Source organism: Hakea prostrata, chromosome 8 (assembly GCF_041222555.1).
Source record: "Hakea prostrata isolate BN-2017 chromosome 8, UWA_Hpros_2, whole genome shotgun sequence".
Taxonomy (NCBI): domain Eukaryota; kingdom Viridiplantae; phylum Streptophyta; class Magnoliopsida; order Proteales; family Proteaceae; genus Hakea; species Hakea prostrata.
Genome location: NC_142607.1, coordinates 6,917,928 through 6,944,562, shown reverse-complemented (window position 1 = coordinate 6,944,562; position 26,635 = coordinate 6,917,928). Strand labels below are relative to the sequence as shown.

At 39.7% G+C, this 26,635-nt stretch overlaps 3 protein-coding genes across 4 annotated transcripts; all 3 read left to right on the top strand.

Annotated features, from left to right (window-relative positions):
- Positions 1-463: 463 nt before the first annotated feature.
- On the top strand, positions 464-3,107 carry LOC149006553 (UDP-glucose/GDP-mannose dehydrogenase family protein). Of its 2 annotated transcripts, none has more exons than XM_089165797.1 (2): positions 464-708; positions 1,436-3,107. In XM_089165797.1, exon 2 carries the CDS (start codon positions 2,423-2,425, stop codon positions 2,912-2,914), a length of 492 nt encoding a protein of 163 aa, XP_089021923.1. In that variant the 5' UTR covers positions 464-708; positions 1,436-2,422; the 3' UTR covers positions 2,915-3,107. The 2 variants fall into 2 exon arrangements, with proteins under 2 accessions (XP_089021923.1, XP_089021924.1); XM_089165798.1 differs by having other exon boundaries at positions 620-708; positions 1,450-3,107.
- On the top strand, positions 567-2,381 carry LOC149006554 (UDP-glucose 6-dehydrogenase 5-like). Its single transcript, XM_089165475.1, has 4 exons — positions 567-704; positions 787-909; positions 1,450-2,320; positions 2,365-2,381. Exons 1-4 carry the CDS (start codon positions 567-569, stop codon positions 2,379-2,381), a joined length of 1,149 nt encoding a protein of 382 aa, XP_089021601.1.
- Positions 3,108-8,665: 5,558 nt separating the features above from the next.
- Positions 8,666-20,859, top strand: LOC149006552 (putative mitochondrial-processing peptidase subunit beta, mitochondrial). Its single transcript, XM_089165319.1, has 9 exons — positions 8,666-9,462; positions 10,945-11,109; positions 11,265-11,402; positions 11,511-11,662; positions 11,829-11,937; positions 14,156-14,254; positions 19,440-19,505; positions 19,853-19,960; positions 20,041-20,859. The coding sequence occupies exons 1-9, from the start codon at positions 8,782-8,784 to the stop codon at positions 20,125-20,127; spliced, it is 1,605 nt and encodes a 534-aa protein (XP_089021445.1). The 5' UTR covers positions 8,666-8,781; the 3' UTR covers positions 20,128-20,859.
- The last annotated feature ends 5,776 nt before the right edge of the window (positions 20,860-26,635 follow it).

The window sequence follows — 26,635 nt, the reverse complement described above, 5'->3', positions numbered from 1 at the left end:
TTATAGAGTAAATTACTCATTCCTCGTTTCTTCAAAAAGATCCATTATTTTTCTTTTCTGGTTGAAAGTTGAAAGTTGAAACGATCCATTAGTTTCGTTTCTTAGAATTGGGGTTTCCATTTCTAGCTTTTGGTTTTATTAAAAATCGGTGGCTTCGACTTTACTCGACTCCACTGGAGCCCATCAATCACGTTCTTTCCCAATCCCTTGTACCAAAACAGGTGAAACCCCCATCGGTTATTACCCTGTATGAGTTTCTACTGAAAACGCGTCAAGATTTTATTCAATCTACAGCAGCTACGAACTGCGTTATTTTTGCCATAGCATATTTTTTTAATGAACTGGAGGTGTGCTGGAATCGTGTGATCTGGGTGTGCTACCTCCCTCACTTGCCTGCAAATTTCGTTTTCATGGAACCATTTTTTATTTTATAAATCAATAATTTTTTTTTGTTAACTCTTAAAGCAAGAAAAAGAATCACAGTTATGTTGAAAACGTGTAGGACATTCCAGTTCAGCTGTTAAATCTGACTTTGCTTGTTTTTGTTAAAAATCTGAGGTGGGTTAATGGTTTTTGGGTATTTAAGGAGTTATTCGTCTCGTATTCAAGCAAAGAGGAACTCAGGTCTTTCTTCTTCTTTACTGAGTTCTGCCATTTCTCTGCGCCTTTTACGGTTCTATTGGAAAGGACAAGAAGCTTTTTCAGTGGGTATGTTGATCTGAACTTCAGAATTCAAATTAACTTCTTCTGTAGGCTTCTGCATTTGTATTGTCTTTTGGTTTTCAGTTTGAGGAAAATTTGTATGTTGGTGATGGTTATCTGGTTTTCCGTTTTACTTTAGTGGGCTCTTTCAGTTTCAGTAGATATTCATCTGATCTGAAATGGGTTGCCTTTGGAATTCACAGATCGGTTGGTAGTTTTACATTTTACATTAGATCTGAAACTTGGGACCAGTTCTGGGAATTCTATTTTTTTTCTTATGTAATCTCTTCGGTTTCAAGACCTGTCTCTTGAGTTCCGGCTTGGTGTTATAGTTTTCAGGTCACTGTGAATAAGAGTCAGAGATCCGAATCTTGAGTGAGAACAAATCGCACTGTGCCAGTATTTGGTGGAAATCCATTGAAATATTTTAATTGATGTTGCAATCTCATGAGCTTCCTTGGATCCAATTTGAACCTGTGCAGATCTCTGTTTTGTTTGCATTAAGCCTTCAGATCTGTAGTTACATATAGTTCAGTAGACAATAATTCTTTCTTAAAATAACAAGACTGTTGTCCGGTGTCTTCATTTGTGTTAATGACCAATTTTTGAGGGGTTCGGTTGTGGGGGAGAAGGGTTTTTGTGGTTCTGTTTAAGATCTGTTACTGGTATGATATTACAAGGAGATCTGAATTCGTGACTGTATCAAATGCTTTTGTAATTTTTTAAATTTTAGTTTTTGGTCTGCAGGTTATCAATTACAAAGAAAAAATGGTGAAGATCTGTTGCATTGGAGCCGGGTATGTCGGTGGTCCTACCATGGCTGTGATTGCTCTCAAGTGCCCATCAATTGAGGTTGCAGTCGTTGACATCTCTGTACCTCGCATCAATGCCTGGAACAGTGACCAGCTCCCCATCTATGAGCCAGGTCTGGATGATGTGGTTAAGCAGTGCAGAGGAAAGAACCTCTTCTTTAGCACTGATGTAGAGAAACATGTTGCAGAGGCTGATATAGTCTTTGTTTCAGTCAATACCCCAACTAAAACAAGGGGTCTTGGAGCAGGCAAGGCTGCAGACTTGACTTACTGGGAGAGTGCAGCAAGAATGATAGCTGATGTCTCAAAATCTGATAAGATTGTTGTTGAGAAATCAACTGTTCCAGTGAAAACCGCTGAGGCAATTGAGAAGATTCTGAACCACAATAGCAAGGGCATCAACTTCCAAATTCTCTCAAACCCAGAGTTCCTTGCTGAGGGGACTGCAATCCAAGATCTCTTCAACCCTGACAGGGTTCTTATTGGTGGCCGGGAAACTCCTGAAGGCCAGAAGGCAATCCAAGCTTTGAAGAATGTGTATGCCCATTGGGTGCCTGAAGACCGAATCATTGCCTCCAACCTCTGGTCAGCAGAGCTTTCAAAACTTGCTGCCAATGCTTTCTTGGCTCAGAGGATTTCATCCGTGAATGCAATGTCAGCTCTCTGTGAGGCAACTGGAGCTGATGTTAGTGAGGTGTCTCATGCTGTTGGTAAGGATACAAGAATTGGGCCCAAGTTCCTCAATGCTAGTGTTGGTTTTGGAGGTTCTTGCTTCCAGAAGGACATCCTCAACCTGGTGTACATCTGTGAGTGCAATGGTCTCCCTGAAGTAGCAAATTATTGGAAACAGGTGATCATCATGAATGACTACCAGAAGAACCGATTTGTGAACAGAGGTTGTCTCCTCCATGTTCAATACAGTTTCAGGCAAGAAGATAGCAGTGCTTGGGTTTGCATTCAAGAAGGACACTGGGGACACAAGGGAGACACCAGCCATTGATGTATGCAAAGGACTGATTGGAGACAAGGCCCAGTTGAGCATCTATGATCCTCAAGTCAATGAGGATCAAATCCAAAGAGATCTCTCAATGAAGAAATTTGATTGGGATCATCCACTTCACCTGCAGCCAATGAGCCCAACCTCTGTGAAGCAAGTGAGTGTGAGCTGGGATGCCTATGAAGCAACAAAGGGTGCCCATGGTATCTGTGTCTTGACAGAATGGGATGAATTCAAAACACTTGATTACCAGAGGATCTTTGACAACATGCAGAAGCCAGCCTTTGTGTTTGATGGGAGGAACGTTATGAATGTGGAGAAGCTGAGGGAGATTGGTTTCATTGTCTACTCCATCGGCAAGCCTCTGGACCCATGGCTCAAGGACATGCCTGCTGTGGCATAAATGGGAAGAAAGTCACTTTTCGGATAATGATAATTCTTTAAAATTCTTTCTGCCCTTTCTATTTCCCCCCCATGAGATATTTCCCCCAAGGATGGAGTTACCTATCTCTCCATCCTTCGGGATTTTTAAGGTTTTCTGCTTTTGATTTTAGTCTTCAGTGACTGTCTGAATCAATGTGTTTTCTCTTATTTCACTTGGTTCTGTACTTAGCGTGAATTGGATTCAGGTAATTCATAAAACATTGAGTATACCCAGAGATTTAATTGCTTTGACCTGGATACACAGCAGCTATATTTGCCTTATGGGTGATTTGATACATGGAGGCCTTAAGAGTGAATGCAGAGAATAAGTAATTGAAAATGGTTTTAGATCTTCTCACTTCTCACTTCTCACTTCTCAGAAGATGGTATATGATTGTCAATTTTGGGGCTTGTTGCTTCTGGTGGCTTTGTTTGGCCTTGTTGCAGACAAGACAATCAAGGAGAGGTGAACGAGTCTTTGTGGGTGCTGTTTGGAGTGCCGTGTGGTTTACCTGAATACTACGTCAGTCTGTTTAAATTTCACTACTCATGACCGTTTGTTTGAATGTCACAATCACTAACGCAGCCTCCATGAAGCTACTGCTGACATTCTAGTAAAAGTTCCCTTTTTGGCATTTTCTGAAAGTTGCACCATAAAGACCATTTTGGATCTCAAGAAAATAAAAGACTTTCCTTTTATTTTCCTTTTATTAAAAAAAGAAGTAAAAAAAAAAGGGGGGGGGGGGGGGGGGGAGGGGACTAGGAAAAAAGGAAAAAAGGGGGGGGGGTTGCAACCTGGTTCATCATAAGATATGGACCTTGCTTCAGCCCAGGATTGTCATGCGAAAAATTTTCCGATCTGTCGGATCGAAATCTCGACCGAGATGTCTGATTTGACTGACTGATGAGATAGCATATACCCTAAAAATAGTTAGTGACAGAGACTATTTGACCAAAGAAAAAAAATAGCAGAGAGACTAGGATTGCTATGGTATATATAAAACCTGCAGCAACTTCTCCCAACAAAACTGTATGATATGATGTACCAAATAGGAATTCCTAACTATTTTGGCTTGAAAACCTTGATAAAGGGCCACCATTAGGACATCTATCAGCTGCAGGTCCTTTTCTTAGTATTCTGCATGAACCAGCATGGATGAGGCAACAGCTCCAATTTGGTTACTGCAATTATAACAGTGTTATTAGGGTATTTACTCCAATTTGAATTACTAAAATTATCAATCACCTCTGCATCCCTAGTTGAACTGACATAGGAAAAGAGTTTTATCTAACTCTGTTGTCCATTTATGAATTTGCTTTATAAGGAAACTTGGATTTAAAGAGTTAACTAAAATGAGCTTCATTCCTCTCTGCCCATATCAAATAACAGGTAAAGAAAAATTAACATTAAAGACACAATTAAGAGTATGAAAGTGCCAACTGAAAAAAGTTGCAGATGAGGATACAAAGAGAAAGTATGGAGGAAAGAGATGGTGGAACAACTTTTTGAACCAGAGGTTGCTGCAATAATACTAAGATCCATCTCCCTATGTTCCCAAGTGAAGACAAGCTAGTATGGGCTGCAGATAGAAAGGGTCAACATATCATCTATTGGTGAGGGATAAATGGGAGAAACATTAGCCTTCATCTTCAAGAAAAGATGCTTGGGAAGAGGTACCTAAGGAGGTTTGGAAGCAGATATGGAACTGTCATACTATCCCAAAAATTCGTAGTTTTTTATGGAGAGCCATGGCAAATGGTATGGCTTGTGGTGAAGGTTTCCTAAGGAGATATAGAGAGAGAGGGACCCCAGTTGTAGTTGCTATGATGATGAAGTTGAACCTATAGACCATATGCTACTTCACTCCTCCTTTGCAACAGCTGTTTGGTTTGATCACCCTTTATCCATGAACCTTACTGACTTAGATAAGAAGCTAGCTGATTGGATGGCACAATGGAATGCCTTCCATGTGAATGTTAAAGAGGAAGGTAGGAGCTTGGAATGCATATCAACCTTTGTGTTATGGCACCTCGAGCTAGCTCGAAATGATAGATCTTCAATGGAAGGAACAACAAGCTGAATGAAGTTATTAACAAGGCAACTAGACATGCACAAAAATTTTTGCATAGCAGCTCGCAAGTCTCCAACAACCCGAGTGGGAGGCAGCAAATACAAACGATAAGCCATTGGACTCCTCCACATCAAGGCTCTTCGAAGATTAACACGGATGCAACTCGAAGTAAAGTTGTAGGAAAAGCTGGATTGGTCTCATTATTCATGATGGAGATTGTTTGTAAAATTTAAAATAACCCGCCGGTATCGTGGCTACGGGTCGATCTCAGAATTGCCCTTATCACTTCATGTTCGTGTATGTTCATTTTGTTACTATTAACTAAACTAATGTTATAATCTATCTCTTGCATCTTCGATTTATCATCTCTTGGGTTCCTATGGTTCGCTTTGGTCGGGGTTTTTTTTGCGTGGCCCTTTGTGCTCCCCTCGGGGTGGTTTCTTCTGTTCGCTTTCTTGCCTTCGCGTTGTGCTCTCGTCGGTCCGGTGGGGCTTTCGTTTCGTGGTTTCCCCTGGCATCTCTTCGTCCGGTGGGGCTGTTCTGTTCCTTTTTGGGTGTGCTGGGGTTTGGTTCTTCTTGCTTGCCGTTCGTCTCCCCCTCCCTCTGTCTGTGTCTTCGCTTGCTTCCCTTGCTTGCTTGTTGCTTCTTTTCCTCTTCTCTTTTCTCCTCGCCTGCCTTCTGTCTTCTCTGTCTTCCGTTCTCCTTTGTGGGTTGCTCTCCTTTTTGGTTTCTGGTTGGCCTTTTGATCTCGGGGTTCCTTCCTCGCCTTGGGTTTTGCGTCTTCGTGCCCTTGGTCGTGCTTTCCCCGTTGGTTTGGGTTTGTGTCGTGGCTCTCCTCCTCAGCACCATCGGCATCGGTGCCGTTCGATGGGGCTTGTCGCTGGCGAGCATTCCGGTTTTGCCTCTTCTTTCTCTAATTTTCTTTTCCTCTTTTCTTTCTTTAATTATCCCGATGTGTTTGGTTGCGGTTCTTATTTCCATTTGGACTCTCTTATTTCTCTGTGTTTGTTGATTTTATATCTCGGCTAGTCATTTGCTTTCTTTATCTCTTAATTTTGGGTTGGCCCTATCCTCTCTGCCCTCTGCTCGGTCGGGCCCTTTTCGCATTTGGTTTTGGCCTCTTGGCGTGTGTTGCTGTTCATCCTCCAATTTTGCTTAATATTGGTCCTTAATCTGCCACTCCCGGTGTTCCACTCTGTGTGTTGCATGTTTATGTCCTGTTTCCCTTGTGCTCTTAGGTGAATTGCTTTGTTGCTCTCTTCCCCGGCTTGTTGATCTTTGATGGGGAGCTCTCGTCCAACAGAAAAAATTGAAGGCAGCTAAGGACCTCGGGCTAGGGCATGTGATGGCGGAAACTGATAGTTTGGAAGTGATCTCAATTCTTCACAATAGACTCAAAACCAATTCCACTGAGCGCTCAACCTATTGTGTCTAACATACTCCATCTTTCTTCATTGTTTCCCAGTTGTAGTTTGCTTTATGTTCCTAAAATGACCAATTCTGTGGCCGATGAACTAGCAAAGGTGGCATTGTGAATCCCGATCTAGACATGATGGCTTGTTACCACTCCATGGTTGGACAACTCTATTGCTGCCCCCACATGCATTGCTCTAGGGTTTTTCAATAATGAGTTTCATACCAAAAAAAAAGAAAAGGAAGAATATGTACACATGCTTTGACATCATATTAATGCACGAGCTTGCCTCTCATATTTGTTTTCCATCCACATATGTTGTCACACAAACATAGCTTTTGCCTTACATTTTTTTCTCCATATTTATTTGAAACTCACAAATTTGTATCTCTGCTTGTCACTGACAAAAGAATGGAACCGAAAAAGATATACGTTTAAAAACAAAATATGATCGTAAATATGTCAACAAATAAGTAGCAAAAATCACACTGGTCATACCGACTCATACATGACATGAGGGTTGTATGGGTTTTGGAGGTACAATGGTTGGGGTGACTAGAAAGGAGCCAAAGCGAGTGACTTTGTTGGAAAAACCATTGATTGGATTAAGAGGAGGTGCATGATAGCTAAAAAAAACTTGTATTCAATCATTAGATTAAGGAGAACCTAACTAAAAATTATTTTAACGGTAAAAGTAGATCTTAATTGAAAAAAATTTACAAGAAAGGAGGCACTTGATACTTTTGTTAGGTTATAACCTTAAAGGTTTCATAAAAATAAAAAAAAACCTTGCAGGTGAGATAAATAATAAGGTAATTTTCATCTGGACCCCTTGAGGTTTGGTCCTCGTCATTTTTAGTCCAAAAAAATGGGCACTTTGCATCTACCACCCTTGAGGTATTCAATAAGATCATTTGGCAAATTGTGATTTTTATGACCAAATACCCTCCATCTTTCTATCGTAGATTTGCTATTTTTCCATTATCCACGGTGAATCAGTGAGGCGTTTTTGGTCCGCTTTTGTCGCCTCTTCCTTACCTCTGTTGGCCGTTAGTTTTGCGGTGGTCTTCTATCGGTGCTAAATCCTCTCTATCTTTCTATCCCTTTCTTTCTCTCTCCTTCTCGTCTCCTCTTCTCCGGTGTTCCCTCTTTGCCTTTTTCCTCTTCCTCCGGCGGCCTTGTTGTCTTTACTCTGGTGCTTTCTCCTCCGTCCCCTTGCTCTTTCTTGGTCTCCGGTGGCTTTGGTGCGAGGGGGGGCGCCCCAACGGCGTCTTGAGTGAGAGAGGGTCTTGGTCGATCTCTCTTTCTCTTCCAATCTTTTGGTTTTCTATTATGAGATTCTTCTCTGTTTCTGTATTCCTCAATCTCTCTCCGTTTTGTTCTCCACTCCGTTTTGATTCTCCAGTGGCAGGTTGTAGATTTGCTACCTTTGGTGGGTGTCCTTTCGCGTGGCCTTAGAACCTCGCACTTACTCTTAGGTTTGGGTCCTCTGTTTGAAGCAAGCGGTGGCACTGGTGTTCGGATCGAGAGGTTCCTCAAGGAAATAAAAATTAGAGGCGAAATGCTCTTATGAAAAAATGCGAAAAACTTCCGTCGGATCCATCTTCATGATGTCCGTTACTCCGATAAGATTTCCAAATTTCTTGTTGATCTTGTTAGTTCTAAGCCATCAAAAACGGCTGGGCAAATACGGGAAGACGACTCTCTTTTTTTACCACAAAAAAAAAAAATGTTGATGAGGAAAAACGGTGTTCTAACCGATTGAACAGTCGCCGCCGCCGGAGTTGAAGAGGAAGAAAGGGAGAGATGGCGGCGATGCCAAGGATGGAGCGAGCGGCGAGAGAGTTGGAAAGTTAAATGTGTATTTGTTCAGATGCATTTATGTTCATCCGATTGGAATGATCCACGTTTCACCGTTGGATTTAATTGTGAAGAAAATATGCAAATCTTACTATAAAATAGATGTAAGGGTATTTTGGTCATAAAAATCACAAATTGTCCTTAATTGATCTTATTGAATACTTCACGGGAGGCAGATGCAAAGTTTCTATATTTTTGGACTAAAAATGACATGGACCAAACTTCAGGGGGTCCAGATGAAAATTACCCTAAATAATATTATCCAGGGGGTTCAATTGCTATTTGGTTAACTAAAAAGGGGAGCTAAGTAATATTCTTATTTTGTGTATAGTACTACTATAAAGTATAATCATGCGTTTATGTCAAGTTATGGTCTTAGGGACTCGTGCGTCACACCTCGCACGCTGTAGTTCCGCTTCCAATTCGCATTTTTGTACTTAGCTCCCTGAGACCAATTGGGGACGTCAAACCCTAATCAGAGAATCGTCTGAAGCTTTGGCCATGGCGATTAAGCAGCTTCTTACCCTAGCTCGCAGGTATCACAAGCCGTCGTCTTTATCTAAAAGCTCTTCCCTGCAATCCTTTCGTGCTGCATCCAGTTCTCCGGCGGTGGCCACTTCATCATCTCCAGCATCTCTTCCATCTCCTCCACCTCCCAATGTCATGGTCTACGATAGACTTGCTGAAGCAGTTAAATCGAAGCTCAAGATACTAGAGAATCCTGATCCTCGATTTCTCAATCACACTTCGCCTCACCCGGTGATCGTAGATCACACCAAGATCCTGTCGGCCCCTGAAACTCGCGTGACGACTTTACCTAATGGTCTCCGTGTTGCAACAGAGTCGAACTTAGCTTCTCAGACGGCTACGGTTGGTGTCTGGATTGATGCGGGTAGTAGGTTTGAGACAGATGAGACGAACGGTACTGCACATTTCCTTGAGCATATGATCTTCAAAGGCACGGAGAAAAGGTCTGTCAGAGTTTTGGAGGAGGAAATCGAGAACATGGGGGGACACTTGAATGCATATACCTCGAGAGAACAGACGACTTATTACGCGAAGGTCATGGCAAACGATGTGCCTAAGGCACTTGACATTCTTGCTGATATATTACAAAATTCTTGCTTTAGTGAGGATCGGATCTCGCGCGAGCGGCACGTCATTCTTCGTGAGATGGAAGAGGTGCGGAAATTGTACTCTCCATTCTAGAGCACACCCTCCCTCCCCACCCGGAAAAAAAAAAGAAGGAACTTTTTGGATGATGGTTTGCAGGATCAAGTCGGTATTTTTTTTATTTTTAATGATATTTTTCCTCGATATATTTTGGTGTTTTGGATGTTTGCAAAGGATATGAGGATTGCTTGATTTTCTTAAGGTAGTTTATTGGCAGTTGAATCATGATTTATACCGAGCTTTTTGATGATTTGTCATTTATTGCATTTGTAGACGTTTCTGTTATAATCTGCCAATTGAAAATTGAAGCATAGTACTTGCTGAGAAAGTTTAAAGGGATGTGGAAAAATGAGTTTAACTTACTTCTGAAATCAGTACGCAAAGCACAAATTTAGTGGCTAAAGACAGAAGAGGAAAATGCTCAAAGATGGCATGGATTTGACTGTTACAGCATCGTGAAGATGCCTTTTAATTTGGCATGATTGGTTTATCTGCATGTCTTATCGCTAAAAGTTTGGCCAAACTGTAGATGATTTTATTGTTGGTGATTTTTGTCCCTTACAGTTGTTGGTGTATTTTTATTTTTGGGTGATGATTGTGTTTTTGTGCATGATTTTCATTCTGATGATGCTGTCTCAATTGTTGATATTGTTTTGATTGCTGCAAAGGGTTGAATTCTTAGTAGCAGCAGAATTATGCATTCCCCCTCTCTATATAATGCCCAATCAATCTTGTGGTTGAAGAATTGATTGACAGTCCTGTGGCCATTGTGAACCTCATGCCTAGCTTCCCCATCAAAGAGACATCAGAAATTATTTAGTAATGACTGTCAAGTTGGGTATAGATACTCAAATCTTCTGAAAGAATAAAACAAAAAAATTATTAACTGGAAGGAGAGAAATAGAGAAAGAATTGCATTACCTCGAATTTGGAGATATGCTGAACTCATCCAGAACAAAAGAGAGGAAATGAATACATTTACCATTGGGATACTTTTTTTGATATTCTACCGATTTTTTGAACAGTATCTTCCCAAAAGATATTCACTTCAAAATGATGCTTAGCTCATACAAATCAAAAGTTTCAGCCAAGGTTACTCTGAATTTAAGTGATGGTAATGGTGTAAAGACTTCATTTTGGCTTCTACAAAATAAAACAAAACAATTTAAACATATTATTGCCCTAATAGTGATCTCTAAAAACTAACTGGATTCATCCAACCTACAAAGCCGCTGCTACAAAAGTGTGTTTATTATATCAATACGTGAAGTTAAAAATTGTTAAAGAAAAATATAGTGCATGCTGACTTAGCTCCCTCATTGCTTTGCTGCTCAGAGTCATAAGTGGAGCTTATGTCCTGGCAAGGAACTCATATTTGATTTTTCTCATTTGCAAATTATGAGTGTCTAGATGTAGTGATTACTGGTAGGCTATGACGCTTGGAATGTCTCTCATGTCGCTTGGAAAATTTCTCTTTGTTCTGCTTTGTAGGTGGAGGGGCAAGCTGAGGAGGTTATTTTTGACCACTTGCATGCTACTGCATTCCAATACTCACCTTTGGGTAGAACCATCCTGGGACCTGCTCAGAATATTAAGACAATCACAAAAGCTCATCTTCAAAATTACATTTCAACTCATTACACTGGACCAAGAATGGTAATTGCCTCTAGACACTGAGGGAACATCAACCCCACCAACCGCACCCTCTGTTTGAAAAAAAAAATGAGATTATAATGTTCTCTTCATTATGCTGAACTGGATGAGTTGGAGTGAATTTATTTTCACAGTTATCTGTGGGAGCTTTTTGTTAGGTTATTTCTGCTTCTGGAGCTGTCAAGCATGAAGATATTGTGGATCAAGTGAAGAAACTTTTTACTAAGCTATCTTCAGATCCAACCACTGCTACTCAGTTGGTTGCAAATGAGCCAGCAATTTTCACCGGTTCTGAGGTATGCTAAAGCAGTTACACATGCAATTTTCCTTCCTCCCCGCGGGGTTTATAAGACATGCTTTATCTGGAGCTAATTGGTAATTTTGTGTGTTCCAATGTTGAACAGGTACGCATAATCGACGATGATGTTCCTCTTGCACAGTTAGCTATTGCTTTTAGCGGTGCATCTTGGACGGATCCCGACTCAATTGCATTGATGGTTATGCAATCTATGCTGGGTTCATGGAATAAGAGCGTGGGTGGGGGAAAGCATATGGGGTATGTGTCTCTCTCTTCTCTTTTTTTTTTTTTTGGGGGGGGGGGGTGGGAAGGGATTTGTGGGGTAGGTCTCTATTGTTAATATTGTTGTGTCATGTGTGTTTGTGTGTAAACCCTTGTTTTCCAAAGGGGAAGCTGCTTACTGATTATGTCAATCTGTGAACAGTTCAGAGCTTGCTCAGAGGGTTGGCATCAATGAAATAGCGGAAAACATGATGGCTTTCAACACCAATTATAAGGACACAGGACTGTTTGGTGTTTATGCTATTGCCAAGGTGGGGGTCCTTCTTTTTCTGTTGTTTAATAGTGAGGATCTTATTTTATTTTAATGATTGATTTTTCTAACACAAGACTGCTTTTAAAGCTCTCTCATTCTCTTCTTAATTAATTGCAAAACCGGTCAAAAAAGGGTTCCTATTTTAATATCCAACAACGTTACAAACTTTTAGTTCTTCAGATTATTTGCAATTGGCCAAGTATTTGGGACTAATAGTTGAAGAGAAAGAAGGGGGTAGGGTTGCAAAATAAATATTTTAATTGGTGATGGCTTTAGTAATGCAATCAGAGATTCAAAATACTTTGTTTGAATTGCTTATGTGCCCCTGAGTGCTAAAAAGATCACTATGTAATAATGATGTCAATTCTGTTAACCTCCGCTATGAAAAGGGGAGTTAGAGAACCGTAAATGAACAGAATCATGAAAGTTCGCCTAGGAGGATGCATGTTGGTGGGAATGCCAAGGGAAGTTGATTTATTGGATGACGATAGACTTGGAATGAAGATAAAAGGAAAAGGGGAGGGATGATGTGGGAAACGTGATGGTGTGTAAATTCACTTCACCAGTCTTCTTTAACCTTACAGTAGGTTTAGAAACCAAAATACTGAGGGCTGAAGCCAAACTTTATCTTGAGTGAAGAACTTGCTTGATTCAGTATCTATTGATTCGAAACTTCTAGTCTAGGCTTCTGATACTTATGATTTCTAGCAAGCAGTCAATTGATTCAAGATCTTGAAGATCATAGACAGCTTTGCTGAAACAGGAACCAGTGGGAGTTGCAGGTTCAGATATGAATCCAGGTGGATATCTTATAATGGGAATGAAACAAATGCCCTAGGGGGGGGGAAGAGGAATTTAAGCTTCTGTTCATCCTAGGGTTGTGACCTTACCCTCAAACAATGGGGAAAAGAAGATGTGAAAAGAACAATGGCAAACCAAGAATGACCATCTGGTCATCAGAAACAGGGTAGGGAGGAATTACAGAATATGAAGAAGAAACAAGTAGCAAGACAGTAAACGAAAGAAACAGAACAAAGCTGGAGAAGGGAAGGAATTGTAAGGACATAGCCTTAAGAGTATATCAAGAAACAGAACAAAGCTAGAGTACTAGAGAAGGGGAGGTATTCAGGTATTGTGAGGGTGATACGTAGGCCCAGGATGAGAGCCTTGTGGAGGGAGTTAGGGTTATGATGTAATAAATAGAGGGAAAGAAAAAAAAGGAATAATTGGTTACCAGTTGGGTTCCCTAGGAGGCCGTGGAATGAGGTTGTGGGTTATGAAATTAAATGAGGGATAATTGGGGTAAAATAGGGACAAGGGTAAGGGATCGTGTTTAGAGGTGTGGGCCCCGGGGGGGGGGGCGACCGTGTCTTGTCTTGCTTCTTGTGTTTTGGGTGGGTTCGGACCCTTAAAGGTAAAACATACATCTCCTGGGAGACTCCCCTTACCAGGAACAAATATCAGAATCCAGACATCGGTGATTTCCACTTGTCCAAGATGACCCGTTTAGAGAATCTAATTAAAATGGAGCTAGGCACTTATTGATGGGTGAATGAGTAAAGAAAGTTTGAAATAATCAAGGAACAATGTGGAAAGTTTAGTAGTAGGTTAATGGATCAACAGAGACCAAGAACAGAAATTATGAATACAAACATGCATTTCTGTTCGCTCTCTCCTAAAGACATTAAGAAATGAGGACTTCACTAGGGGGGTGGGTGGGCTTTTAGGATGTATCATCCAACAAAGCTGAAGTATTGGTGTAAATGCTGCAAATTGCAAGCAACGATCTTCAAGAAAACAATGTGGGAATGTGAATAATGAACCAACAGCAGAGTTGCATTCTCCTATCTCTGTGTTTATATATATATATATATATTTATATTTATTTATTTCTTTTTGGGGGGGGGGGGGGGGGGGTTAAAAATCTGCTTCTTGATGGTCTGATTAAAATTTTGACGATCATGGCTATTTCTGATCTGTCATTCTACTTTATGACCTAGGTAAATTCCAGAGAATAAAATTTCGAATTGAAACATATCTTGGTCGCTGTTTTACGATTCTTCAGTTTCAGCATTGAGATTTTAAAAAATGTATTCCAGGCAATGATTAATTTGCTCTGGTGCAGTCTTCCTCTATAGTGTAGTCTGCCATTTATCAACTTCTATCCTTGTTTTAGTTCTTTTTAAATAGTTAATTGAGTCTTGCATTGCTTTCAGCCCGATTGCCTGGATGATTTGGCATATGCAATTATGTATGAGATTAGCAAGCTATCTTATCGCGTTTCAGAGGCTGATGTTACACGTGCTCGTAATCAGGTAGGTGTACTTCAATTTTTATTTGATTGCTTATATTTTTTGCCTCTAAAGCACTAGTTATTCAAAATGAAGCTGGCCATATATGTCTTTGGGAATTAAGTCAGATTCTCAATATGATCCATGTTCTGCATGTTCATGAAACTAGGATTTTGTGTGCATAAATTTGTTAGAAAGCAGACATACTCAAAATGATAAATTTCTCGTGACACATCATTTCCCATGTGAGAAGAATTCCTAGATTTGGGTTTGGCTCAGATTTTCAAACAATTTGAAACCTGCATTCAATATGTCAGGCCCAAATTTGAGACACCTTTAGCTGCATGGGTCATGGGCCAAGTATTGCTTACTTTCCTATTGTTACATGCCTGTTCTATTAGCCCAAGTGAGATGTTTAATTTCCTTGTGGGATTAAGTAGGTAGTTCCCAATATTGTGTATTGAGTTACTTGGTTTGACATAGATATTAAATAGAGTTTCTAATTTTGTTACTGTAAATTCGTGTTGTTGCAATGGATCCTCTTGAAGGATTCCATCCGAGTTTCTATTTTATTTGTAATAGCTAAGGATCCGATATAGAAGGATTCCTTTGAGTGTTTGCTTGGAAGCCATGTAGTAGGGCCGTAGGGGAAGTTTATCTTCTTGTAATCAACTGTGCTTATTATAAAAAAGGAGAGAAGGACACACTAGCCCACAGATCTTTATATCAGATAAATGTATGCTCCATGTGAGTGTGTGCTATTTTGAATCAGCCACTGCCATTGTAGACTTGTAGTAAAGCAAGTGGCAATCCAAGGTGGTGCTTGATTAGATTGATGGATTTGTGTGGCTGGTACAAGGGAGTGTGGGCTGATTGAAATGTGACACCAGACAACCCAAGCAAGATGCTGCTGCAGGATTGGAGGTCTATCTAGTGCACTGCATCAATGATGTCGGGAGGAATTACTTTCTTTCTTATGGCTCATTACCATAGTGCTCGGTCATTCAAAGATCTGGCATCATTGAACGAAAGATACGCCAGATCTGTCAGTTGCAAGCTTGGAGATGCAGGCCATGTCAACATGAATGGGGACAAAATACCAAGAAAAATGTGATGTAAACCCCAAATATAGGGTTTGTTTTCAGGATCAATTCAAGTGAACCGGCAGTAAATTAGGGTTTTATAACCTGCTGGCTTGAAGGGTTTTAGGGGTTGCAAATGGGGCATATAGGGTCCTGGAAGGTCTAGGGTCTGGGGTGTGTTGAATTCCAGATCTGAACCTTGCAGTAAATTAAAATTCTGAATTGAACTTCAAGTCAAGGGTTTAGGGAGAGTAGGGATTATTAGAAATTTGGGTTTCCAAAGGGTGGGGGTGTTAGGTTTAGGTTAGGGTTGAAGGTAAAGGAGGTGTAGCAGATGATGATCATAAAAGGAAATATGATTTGGGTGAAGGGTTTAAAATATCTTAGTGAAAGAAGGATAGGGTTTAGACTAGGGTTTGGTTGGTCCGGTTGGGCTGAAATCAAAAGGGAAGGTCACTAATTTTGGGGGAATAAGGCTCCTAAAGTTTGGGACAAGATCTAACGGTAGGTTTCCGTAGTGACCTGAATTTAGGTCTTAGAAAGTCTGGCGAATTTTCGAGAAAAAAAAACTGGGGAAGGAGGGAAAAAAAAGGGATTCAATCTTTCTAGGGTTAAGGAGGATGGTTATGCCTAACGTTGAGAATGAAATTAGGGGAGGGGAGGGGTGAGGTTGCCTATAGGAGATGGGATTTTGGGGGGGTTGCCACAGGGATGGGGAGAAGGTCTTCAGCTAGGTGCTATTTGAGAGAGAGGGGGAAGGGTGGGGATGCTTTGCTTACTTGACGTAGTAATGTAGTACTGTATTTGAAAGATCAAAACAGTAGCCAAATAGGACCTTTTCACGGGGACAATTGCAATTTGATGGACTTAGGTAGATAATTCAGATATAATGGGGCTGAAAACCAAGTGGTAGAACAAGGATATTGGTTTAAGAACAATGACTAACTCGGCCAGATGCTTAAAGAAGAATGGATGGAACAATATAAGAGAATTAAGAGAACAATAAGGACAACAAGTAACACCCGGGCTTCACACCGGGTGGATCGGTGGATCGCCCAACCTACCTTGATCAAACACAAGGGTTCTCCAAAGAGGAGGAATGCTAGCAAGCAATTTGATTTCAATTCATAAGTTGTTTTTTCACCACTTACATAAGTCTCTTTATATAGCATTCTAAAGAGACATAAATATTAATGGCAACATCCAACCACTAGCTAACACCACCTACCTATTAATGACTCAACTACTACCTAACTCTTGACAAATGAGAACTCTTTTGACAATGAGTTCTCTTATTTTCAAACTAAAGCCCCTTTTATTGACTTTCTAAAAACTAGACTTAGGCTTAGGTCTAGACTATGAAGTTCAACATATGTGGGCTAATTTTAACCCACTAAAACAGCCCTAGCCCATAAAAGCCATGGGCTGGTTCAGGTGACAACTTTAGGCCTTTGATGGGCCTAACCCAATGGGCTTCTTCTTTCGTAAATATGTCTTCAATTCCGCATCACGTAGAACTTGAAGAAAGCAATTCGCATGAATACTAGGCAACAACTAGGCCGCTCCAGGCTTCGTCCCTTGGCAGCTCACACTCCAATTGTTAACTCCTTCCATCAAATTCTATTAATCATCAAAAACTGTTTTGGTTGCATGAGGGAGGCTTTATTTATAGCCTTTACAGTGGAGTGTGGGTCCGTACACACATGAAGAAGAAAATTTTCAACCCACATGGTTAGATTCATGACACATGTCCAATCTAATGACAAAATCCTCTTTTGAATGACGGACAAAGAAGATTTGAATTCCTACATTTTTGGAATTTTCCTCAAATAAAGGATTTTATTTTTAGATTGAAGACGTGTCATGAATCTAACCAAGTGTGTTGGAAAATTTTCTCTCCATGTGGGTGGAGAATCTAGACCCCTTTACGTTGAAGTAGTTGCACTAGGAGTTAGATTAGAAACAAAAACAAACAAGGAACTCTGTTTTAAGGAGCTCCTTTGCAAATAAGAACTTAAAATCCTAATTTAAGAAGGGAACCCATGGGCTTATCAGCTAAATGGCTATTGGCACATACAATACGCCCAGCTACTTCTCGTGGAATAGGATGCCAACTTGACATTCCTAAAGGGACTAGCACTCTTTTGTAAGTTGTAACTTAACGGCCAAGGACTCAAAATTAAAAATAACAGTAGATCTAAACTCCTAACTGGCTCTGGATCAAACTAGGTCAGATTGGGTTTGAATGGGGGACCCAAAATGACCAAAATTCCCTTGTCCAGGTTCAGCTTCCTCCTTAGGCTATAGGATGCCCGGTAGCATCCCTAGGTCCTGTTTTGGCAAGTGGGGACTTCTCTGGGTGGGCCCTTCTGGTTACGTCACAAGGTTCTGATTTGACATTATATGGAGTAACAAGTTAAGACAACTTACAAGGATGATTAAAAAAACTCAAATCTGAAAAAGAAATGAGGATGCAAGGTGTTTACTTGGATAAGAAACCACACTACCTAGTCTTATCAGTTATCACCATTAGTGGATGGGGTGGATCCTTGGTTTGGGACTGGCTGGGAAGCTCTTCCCACAATCCATGGGTGGTGCAGGGAGTTGGTCATATTCAGTTGTTCACTTCTTCCTCTCTTCCTTTCTCTCTCATCTCTACTTGGTTTCGAGTACCTATTCCTCCCTGATGTGGACTTTTGTCATGTAATGTCTACACTTCCTTGGCTGATTGATTGATTTGTTATTATTGTTTTTTAGGTTCTATTATTATCTGGACTGTTTTTGTGTCTATAATATGCTGTGGACAACAAATCTTCAGTCATTCATTTCTGAGGGCTAGCTTCTCACCTAGCTTTCTCTCATTATTGAACATTCTGGTCTCCCCCAGCTACTTTGACAGTTTGGCTTCTTTGATAATTCTAGTTCTTATTGCATCCTTGGTTCCTGCTGTGATATTCTGAAAAGATTTGGAGGGTTATAAGATTATTATTGTAAGTGGAGCTTGATTTGGTATTATTGTTTGGACCGAGCTAGTTCTGATCATTCTGTAACTTTTGAAGCGTTAAAATAGCGCTTAGTATATGATCCGCCTGCTGCTGCAGGGACCAGGGAATTGGAGGGGCATACATATGCAGCCTTACCCTGCTTGGCGAAGAGGCTGCATTCGAGTTTTGAACTCACAACGTCTAATTGTTAAATTGTAGAATATGTGCTTTTGGATGCTACTTATTCCCGCTTGAGTTTGTGGTCGTATTCTCTACTGAAGTGTTCATTTCTTGTTTCTTTCATCAGTAGATAATTTCATATCTTTGGTCTTCTTCTGAGCTTTTAGATCCATTAACTTGCGGAACAATCCTTGCACTACTGCTGCTGATGGTTGTCTTACATGATGTCAGTTGATGTCCTTGTATACATACTCTAGTTGCTCATTGGCTCCACTGAATCTCGTTGCTACTTTTCTATTTCTGGGTCTTTACACTTGGGAAAAGCCTTGAGAATTTGTCTTGATTTTTATCAGAAGTTGGAATTTATACCAAAACTCAGGATTTAAGTTATTTAATTTATGCATAACCAAATAATTTTATGCTCTTCTTACTTTGTCATTTATTTTGAATTGGGACTGAGGTTCTCAAATAAAGGTTAAAGGGTAGCCTCCGAGGATATTGTGACATGGTTTCGACATGATCAATTAGTGGGAATTTAATTGATGGGGCATTCTCCAGCGGCTAAATATGCTTTGACACTTAAACTGCTGGACCATTATATTTTTTTAATATCTGAATAAATGAGTGAGAGTAATGCTGTTTGTATTATTCTAGGATCAAATGCTAGTCTAAAATGTATCATTGGTCAGTTGATGAGAGACATCTTACTAGTCTGTTCATGTCATAAATTGCTGCGTATACAATATTATGAACTGGCTGGTTTAGCCCATAAGTTTCATTACCTTAACCCTTCAAGTATCTCTTAGTGTATACATTTTGTTGCGTTCTTTACATGTGGCCATTTTAATGTTCCCAGTTAATGCTGTAATGAGCATGGTAGCAACTTGTCTTCCATTTTGATTTGTTTGTGCAATTATTTGCAGTGATTTATATCATAACTCTTGACAACTGTTCTATTTACAGTTGAAATCTTCTCTTCTACTCCACATGGATGGAACCAGCCCAATAGCAGAAGACATTGGTCGTCAGGTATAATTTGTGCTTTTATTGTCCTGTTTTCACTTGCTTCAATTCACACAGGAAAGGTGGCGTTTTCTGGTTAAAAAAGCCAATTGGTTGTTTGATCTGAATGTCTAAATCTGGTTTGGTTGGGGAGAAAATGTTCTGATCCATGAATAACTATAATTGTGTGCGTGTAGTGCTATTGCATTACTGTTGAATTGACTCTGGACTCTGGAAATGGAATTATTTTGGGTACCCGAATTATATCGGGGTACATTGACCAGCTGATCTTTAAATTTATAAGTATCAACAGTAATAAGTGCCGACACTTGAATCTTCGCTGTAAATTTCACATTTGGTCTGCTTGTATGCAGTTATTAACATATGGCCGGAGAATCCCATTTGCTGAGTTGTTTGCGAGAATTGATGCTGTTGATGCAAGCACGGTCAAACGTGTTGCAAACAGATTTATCTTCGATAGGGTAAGGATTCTGTTACATGACAGTAGTTGGAGATGCTAGTCATTGCTTGCTACATTATTGCTCACATTTGTTCTGTACAGGATGTCGCCATTGCGGCCATGGGACCCATCCAAAGCTTACCGGACTACAACTGGTTCAGACGCAGGACATACTGGCTGCGTTATTAGGTACTCTATTGGTTTCCAGCGACATACTTATCCATTTTTCTGTCATCATCAATTGTCTGATAAACCTGGGCTTCCATTGCTTCCTCCTGGGAGTGGTTTTTGTTACACATCCCCCTCCCCCTTCACCCCTGCTTTTTTGGGGTTCTATGTATGTTGGGATATTACGTTATTCTTTTTTGATGTAAGAGGAGAAAATAATCGTGAAGTCTTCCATAACATTATGCCAATGCCAGAAATGGCTCAAGAGTTCCATTGCTCACTTCAGTCCTCTCCATTTCCCATCCTGATGCCAGAAGTTGTGGCTTTCTGTTTGTGATTCTGAACTTTTTCTACCAAGAAGAAACAAAGGTTTACAAGAAGTCTCTGATGTGCCGATGTTTAATGGCATTATGGTTGGGGAGGCACTTGCTATTTGTATGGGTCTATTGGAGGGTTGCTCAGGCGGTGGATCATTTTATTGTAGAATCTGATTGCCAACAGGTGGTTAACTCATCTCCCAACCTATCTACGAGTATCCCTATCAATATTGCACCACTTATTGAGGTCATCAGGAGGTTCGCTTCAGATCTTGAAGAGTGCAGAGTTGTTTATGTTCCTAGGGATTTAAATTTAATTGTGGATATCTTAGCTTGGAAGGCCCTGTCAATGTAAATGTTGACAGTGGTCCTTTTCCACTCCATGGCTAGTGGACCTCTGTAAGCCTTCAGTTATGTGTCCTGCTGAATAAATTTGTAATTTATCAAAAATTGAAAATCAATCCCAATTGATTTTGGCAAATCAATTGATCTGGTTTTAAGTTACAAACCATTCCAAAATCAAAATTGATTCTGACTGAGCGAATCCCATGATCTTGGGTGATTCAAGCATGTTGACAGATCTGGGTACAACCCAGTATTACTGGTGGTGAGCGAAAGGAGTGTGTTGATCTCGTTAGTGTCGTCGTCCAATCGTTTCACCATACATTTAGGAGGAGCTTATATTGAATGTTGAGAGGATCGTTTTTGCCAGAGTGTAATGTATGGTGAGAGGACCGACGGTGATAATTTGACATGCTATCTTTGAGGATGACAAAGTTAAACTCGATTACTACATCATATTTAATCCAATTACATCATATTTAATCCAATGAGCTGCTACATTGGTTGCATAGCGATACTAAAGGAAAAGAAAATTGAGTTTTTTTTATGATATTTGTACTTAACTCGAGGGGTGGTGCAGTTTTTTTTTTATTTGATGATAAAAGGAGAAAATGCATTCAGTTAAAATAGTGCTTACAGTTACAATTAGGAGTCCTATATAGTATCTCTCAACACTAGTAGATGGGGTTAGTTATAGTAACCATTTTTCCAGGGGGTGGGATTGAAGTTTGCACATTTTGAGGTTTCTAGTGATGCTTATCAATTCTACAAAAAGGGGTATCAATTTAGAGGCCATATGTTGTAGTCATGGTCTTTGAGCATGGCTAGATTTTCTTTTTCCTAGCACTGGATTTCTTTGATTTGTACCCCTGGATCCTTCGCTTTGCTCATGCTTTGCAAAATGCCTCTCGTCATTGCCTCTTGCATTGATCCAGCCTCTATTTTACTTGTACTTAACAAAAAAACATTGCCATTTTAAAAAAGTCCCACTCTCCAATCTATCTTGTTTAGAAGTTAATTATATAGGCACACAATTAAGTGGGTGAGCAAAAAGATTTACATAGTCCTATATACATGAATTTGTGCTATGTATGTGGTTATCATTAGGGTTTGTATTAGAGTTATGGTATAGATGTAAATCAATTATCCACTTGTTTACATTATGCAGGATTCTAGTGGGGTTGTGTTCTTTATTGTTACAAACCTTAAAGTTTCTTTTAGTCCATATAAAGTAATAAGCTATTATGAAAACAGAGAAGAACCATTTCTTGGATTGTGTATTCATCTTTGAATTTAAAAAGAAAGAGGCGCAAAGTTGAAGGAATGAGTAATTGGAAATGAACTCCATTCGAATTCCCCGTGGTCCTGCCGCCCAAATCCTCTTTGTCCATTCGCAAGAAAAGAAGATGTGCCAAGCTGATTCATTAGAAGAACTACAAAATTTGCAGTCTAGGTTGATTGCCATTCATTTTGGAAATAATTGTCTTAACAGGAAGCCTTGCATTCATGAGACACCAAAAACAGTTTTTGAACTTAGGATGAAGTGATAATTTCCACCATCCTAAGTAAACATTCTGCATGTTGTGGTTCTTTAATTTCCCCAAGGCTTTCCTTGCTTTTTTGACAGTGAATTTGCCATTTGTTGAAATTAAAGAGTACCATTTATCATGGTTTGAGTCAAGTGAATTGTGCTTATGAAAGAATTAAAAAAAGTAGATCGAGAAGTAGGATTAGAAGAGTTAGAGTTGAGAAGATACTCCCTGTTATGTTGCCTTTTAAAGTTGATTACTTCCCACTATTGCTTTAGTAGAGCCAATTTAAAATTTTAGTTGACCCACTGTGTGGTCGGGGGTTGTTTTGATCCAAGGGTCAAATAAAAAAAGATGTTGTTTTGCCATTCCCAATTTTTCTTTGGATCATGGTTTGGAGCATAGGTAGTAGTATATTGCATATACTGTTCCAAGTCTATGATCCTCTCTTCTTCTTTACTTTGGGATCAAAGGGTGATGTGTTAGGGAAGTATCTAGCTTTCAGTAGTTTCATCCATACAGATTCTGAATTATTGATCATCCTCCAACCTTGTTTTTGCAATAGAGCGCAATTTATATCCTCCATTATTTTGAAGTCTAGACCTCCCTCTTCTTTTGGTTTGCAACATTTGTCCCATGAGATGAGAGTTAACGGGTTGGTCTTTGTAGGTTTTCCAAGCCAAAACCGTTGACATATCGAGACCAATTTTCTGAAGAAGATTTTAGGGAATCGGAGGCATTGCATATGGTAGAGTGACTGTGGTTGAAGTACAACTTTCATCAGTACACTTCTTCCTACATATGATAGGGTTGTGGCCTTCCAAGTAGACAGTTTGTGGTTCATCTTTGAGAAGAAACTGCAGGTTATTTGTTTTGTTTTTTCCATGGAATAAGCTTGTACCAAGATAGACTGCACTTATATTCATTTCTGATATACCTAGTATGGACACGACAATTTTTTTTCCTCTTGTTTCACATTTTTTGAGAAGAAAACTCTACTATTCTCAAAGTTTATTTGTTGTTCTGTGATGTCCGAGAAGAACTCAACGGTAGCTTTTACTGCCAACACATCGTTTTTTTTCTTCTCAGCTTGACAGAAAGGAAAGGTTTCATCTGCAAAGAAAAGACGAGAGATTTCTAGGGCTCTTTTGATAATTTTAATACCATAAAACATATCCAGTCTCCTGTATTTTGATAGAAATCTAGAAAGGACCTCCATCACAATAAGAAAGAGATAGGGGCTTAGTGGGCACCCCTGCCGTAGCCCTCTAGTTCCAGTAAAACACATATAGGCCAACCATTTAGTTTTATAAAGAAGGAGATCGAAGATATGATTGTGTAAATCATGTTACACCAATGTGCATCAAAGCCCCATAATTCAAATAGTTTAGTGATTATGCCCCATTCAACCCTATCATATGCCTTTGACATGTCAAGTTTTAGGGCAACATAACCAATCTTTCCTTTTGTCTTGTTCATAAAGTGGAAATTTTTTTGAGTTATCATGATATTATTGGTTATTTGCCTATGTGGCACAAAGACTCCTTGACAAGGGGAAATTACACTTGAGAGAAGTGGTTTGAGGCGATTAACTAAAACTTTTGCCAAAATCTTGTACCTGACATTATAAAGACTAATTGGTCAGAAATCAGATAGTTTTTTGTTGGTCTTTCTTGGGAATGAAGCTAAGTAGGGTGTGGTTGACTCAAAACAGTAAAGACATGGAGGTGAATAAATTCTTTACAAAATCAAAGAGCTCACAATTGACAAGATTCCAATTTCTCTGATAAAAGAGTGCATTAAAACCATCTATGCCCGGAGCTTTGTTTGGTTCCATGGAGAATGGTGGTGTCCTAATTTCATCCAAGGACGGGAGATCTGACATCCTTGAAGGAAAACAATCTTGGCTATGGGGGGAAAGATGCCTTCCACAAATAGTGGATCCAGGGGTCCCCTAGTAGAGTAGAGGTCCTTCATGAAGGTGGCAAAACATTAGCAATATCTCTTGGGTTATTGACAACAACTCCATTGTGTTCTAATGCATCAATTCTCCTCTTGTGGCAATGGATCTTAGAGGCAAGGTGGTTGTATCTTGTATTCTTATCACCATTTGAGATGTACATCTGTTTAGATTTATGGAACCATAAGGATTCTTTAGCCTATAAAGCCCATCTTAGGCATGAGTATTTAGATGCAATGAGTTCTCGGTTCGGGTAGGAGGTTGATTTAAGAGCATCAATTTTTGTTGAGAGATTGTCAAAGAGGTTGTTGATCCTGCCAAAAGAGGTTCTATTCCAGTGTTGTAAGAATCTAGAGAGGTTGGCAAGTTTGGATTCCATGCGGGTTGATCCCATTTCAATCCAGGCATTGTGAACCACATTATTGAATTTTGGGTGTTGATACCAAGCATTTTGAAAATGGAATAATTTTCTTTCATTCGTTACTGGTGGTTCGGTGGTGAGGAGAATAGGGTTATGATCCAATCCAACAGCATGAAGAGTTTTCAGATTAACATTCAGGTGTATAGCAACCCACATAGGACACCCGAAAAGCTGGTCGATTCTTTCTTTAACAAGGTGAGAAGGTTTTTGCTTGTTGGACCAAGTGCAGTAGGCACCATGGGTAGGGATTTCATGGAGGTCAAGAGAGGTTGTTAGATCAAGAAAAGAGGTGAGAGAGGGGGTGGGTTTAAAAACATGCCAAGCTTGTATCATTTTTGATTACTTCATTAAAATCTCCCATAAGGATGAAGGGCTTTTGAATGGGGAGGCGAAAGAGATAATTCTATCTCAGAAACTTTTTTCTATTTGAATAGAAAGAGGGGGGGGGGGGCATAGGTAAAAATAGCAATCCATTCTTTCACATGTGTAGAGAGTTGGATCGCACTGAAAGACGGATCTGTGTGTATTAAGGCAACTTGAAGAGAGGGTATTAGTAATGCACACACACACACCCTTTATCCTTTTCTTCCCATGGCTGTTGGAGAAGGCAATGAGATCAAGGATTCTAATTTTTTTGTGATGAGAAATTGATGGTCAATTGCATTTTGTCTCATACAAAAAGAGGACATCCAAATTATTGCATTTAAACATAAGATTATTGATGGTCAAGTGCATTTTAACCACTTTTTTAATGCATTGCAGAACTGAACTTTCCATTCAACTGTCTCACATTCCAAGAGATAATTTTCATGTTTAAGAGTAAGAAGATTTCGTGGTATAACACACAACTATAATAACAAATAAGTAGCTATTCGCAAATTTGGAAACAAGAGACAATAGCAACAAATAAGAACATTAAGGTAGCAATTAAACAGAAGATCAAGATTACCCACAGAGGTGTAGCTAAAGCAAAGGATTGATTCACAAACCAAAGATCATTTAGACGAAGAGGCAACATTCTAGATTATCATAAAATCAAGAAAATAGAGAAGAAAAAAGAAGAAAAATAATACAAGAATATCAAGCAATAAACCAATTTCTACACCTAAAAGGGATTTTGTGAACCCAACAATGAATAATTGCAAGAACATAGATGAAAAGGACAATACAAAAATTGAAAAAAATCAGTGTAAAGGTGATAGGGGAAAACTTGAGGGGCATCAGCGACCTATTACAAGACTTGACTCTGATTCGGTGTTGCAAGCATGGATTGCATGCCGATGATCTCCATAGATTGCAGGTTGGTCTGGGAGAAGTGGTTATTGTAGTGGGCTTCAATGCCATTTTGAAAATGTTCCAACACCTTGGTAGGTTGTGCACAGTTGGACAGGGTGGTCTCAAGGATGTAATTTAAATTGTCCACAGGGTCAATAAAGGGTAGGATTTCAGAGATTTTTCTCTTCTTACATATAGTTAGGCGTCCGACAGTAGCTCCCATATCCCCAACATTTAGATTTATGAATGGAAACTAGCTGTCTGAATTCATGTGTTGTTGCTCGTTGGGAATATTGGTATCATGGTTGGGAACTTGTTTAGTCTCAAAGATTTTTTTTCTTTACCTTTTTATAGAGAAATCTTTTCTTTCTTCTCTTTCTTTTCTTTCTCTTCTTCAATCTGCAAGCAGTTGCAGTTGAAAATCACAGTGTGAGCTTTGATGAAGTGATTAGTGATATTTTGGCGCTCAATCTTTTCCAAGATTTTTTTATACTCTCATCCTTCAAGAGATCTTTTTTCTATGATTTCAACATTTTTAAACACCTCCTTGCTTGATTTGATTTCAATAGTAGTTGTTGGAATCGTGTGGTCATCTAGTGCTTCCCCTGCATCCTCCAAATTCACCACCAGTGGGTTATTGGATTGTTGTCCAAGATTTTTTTTTCCTCAATGGTTGTAGTAGCAA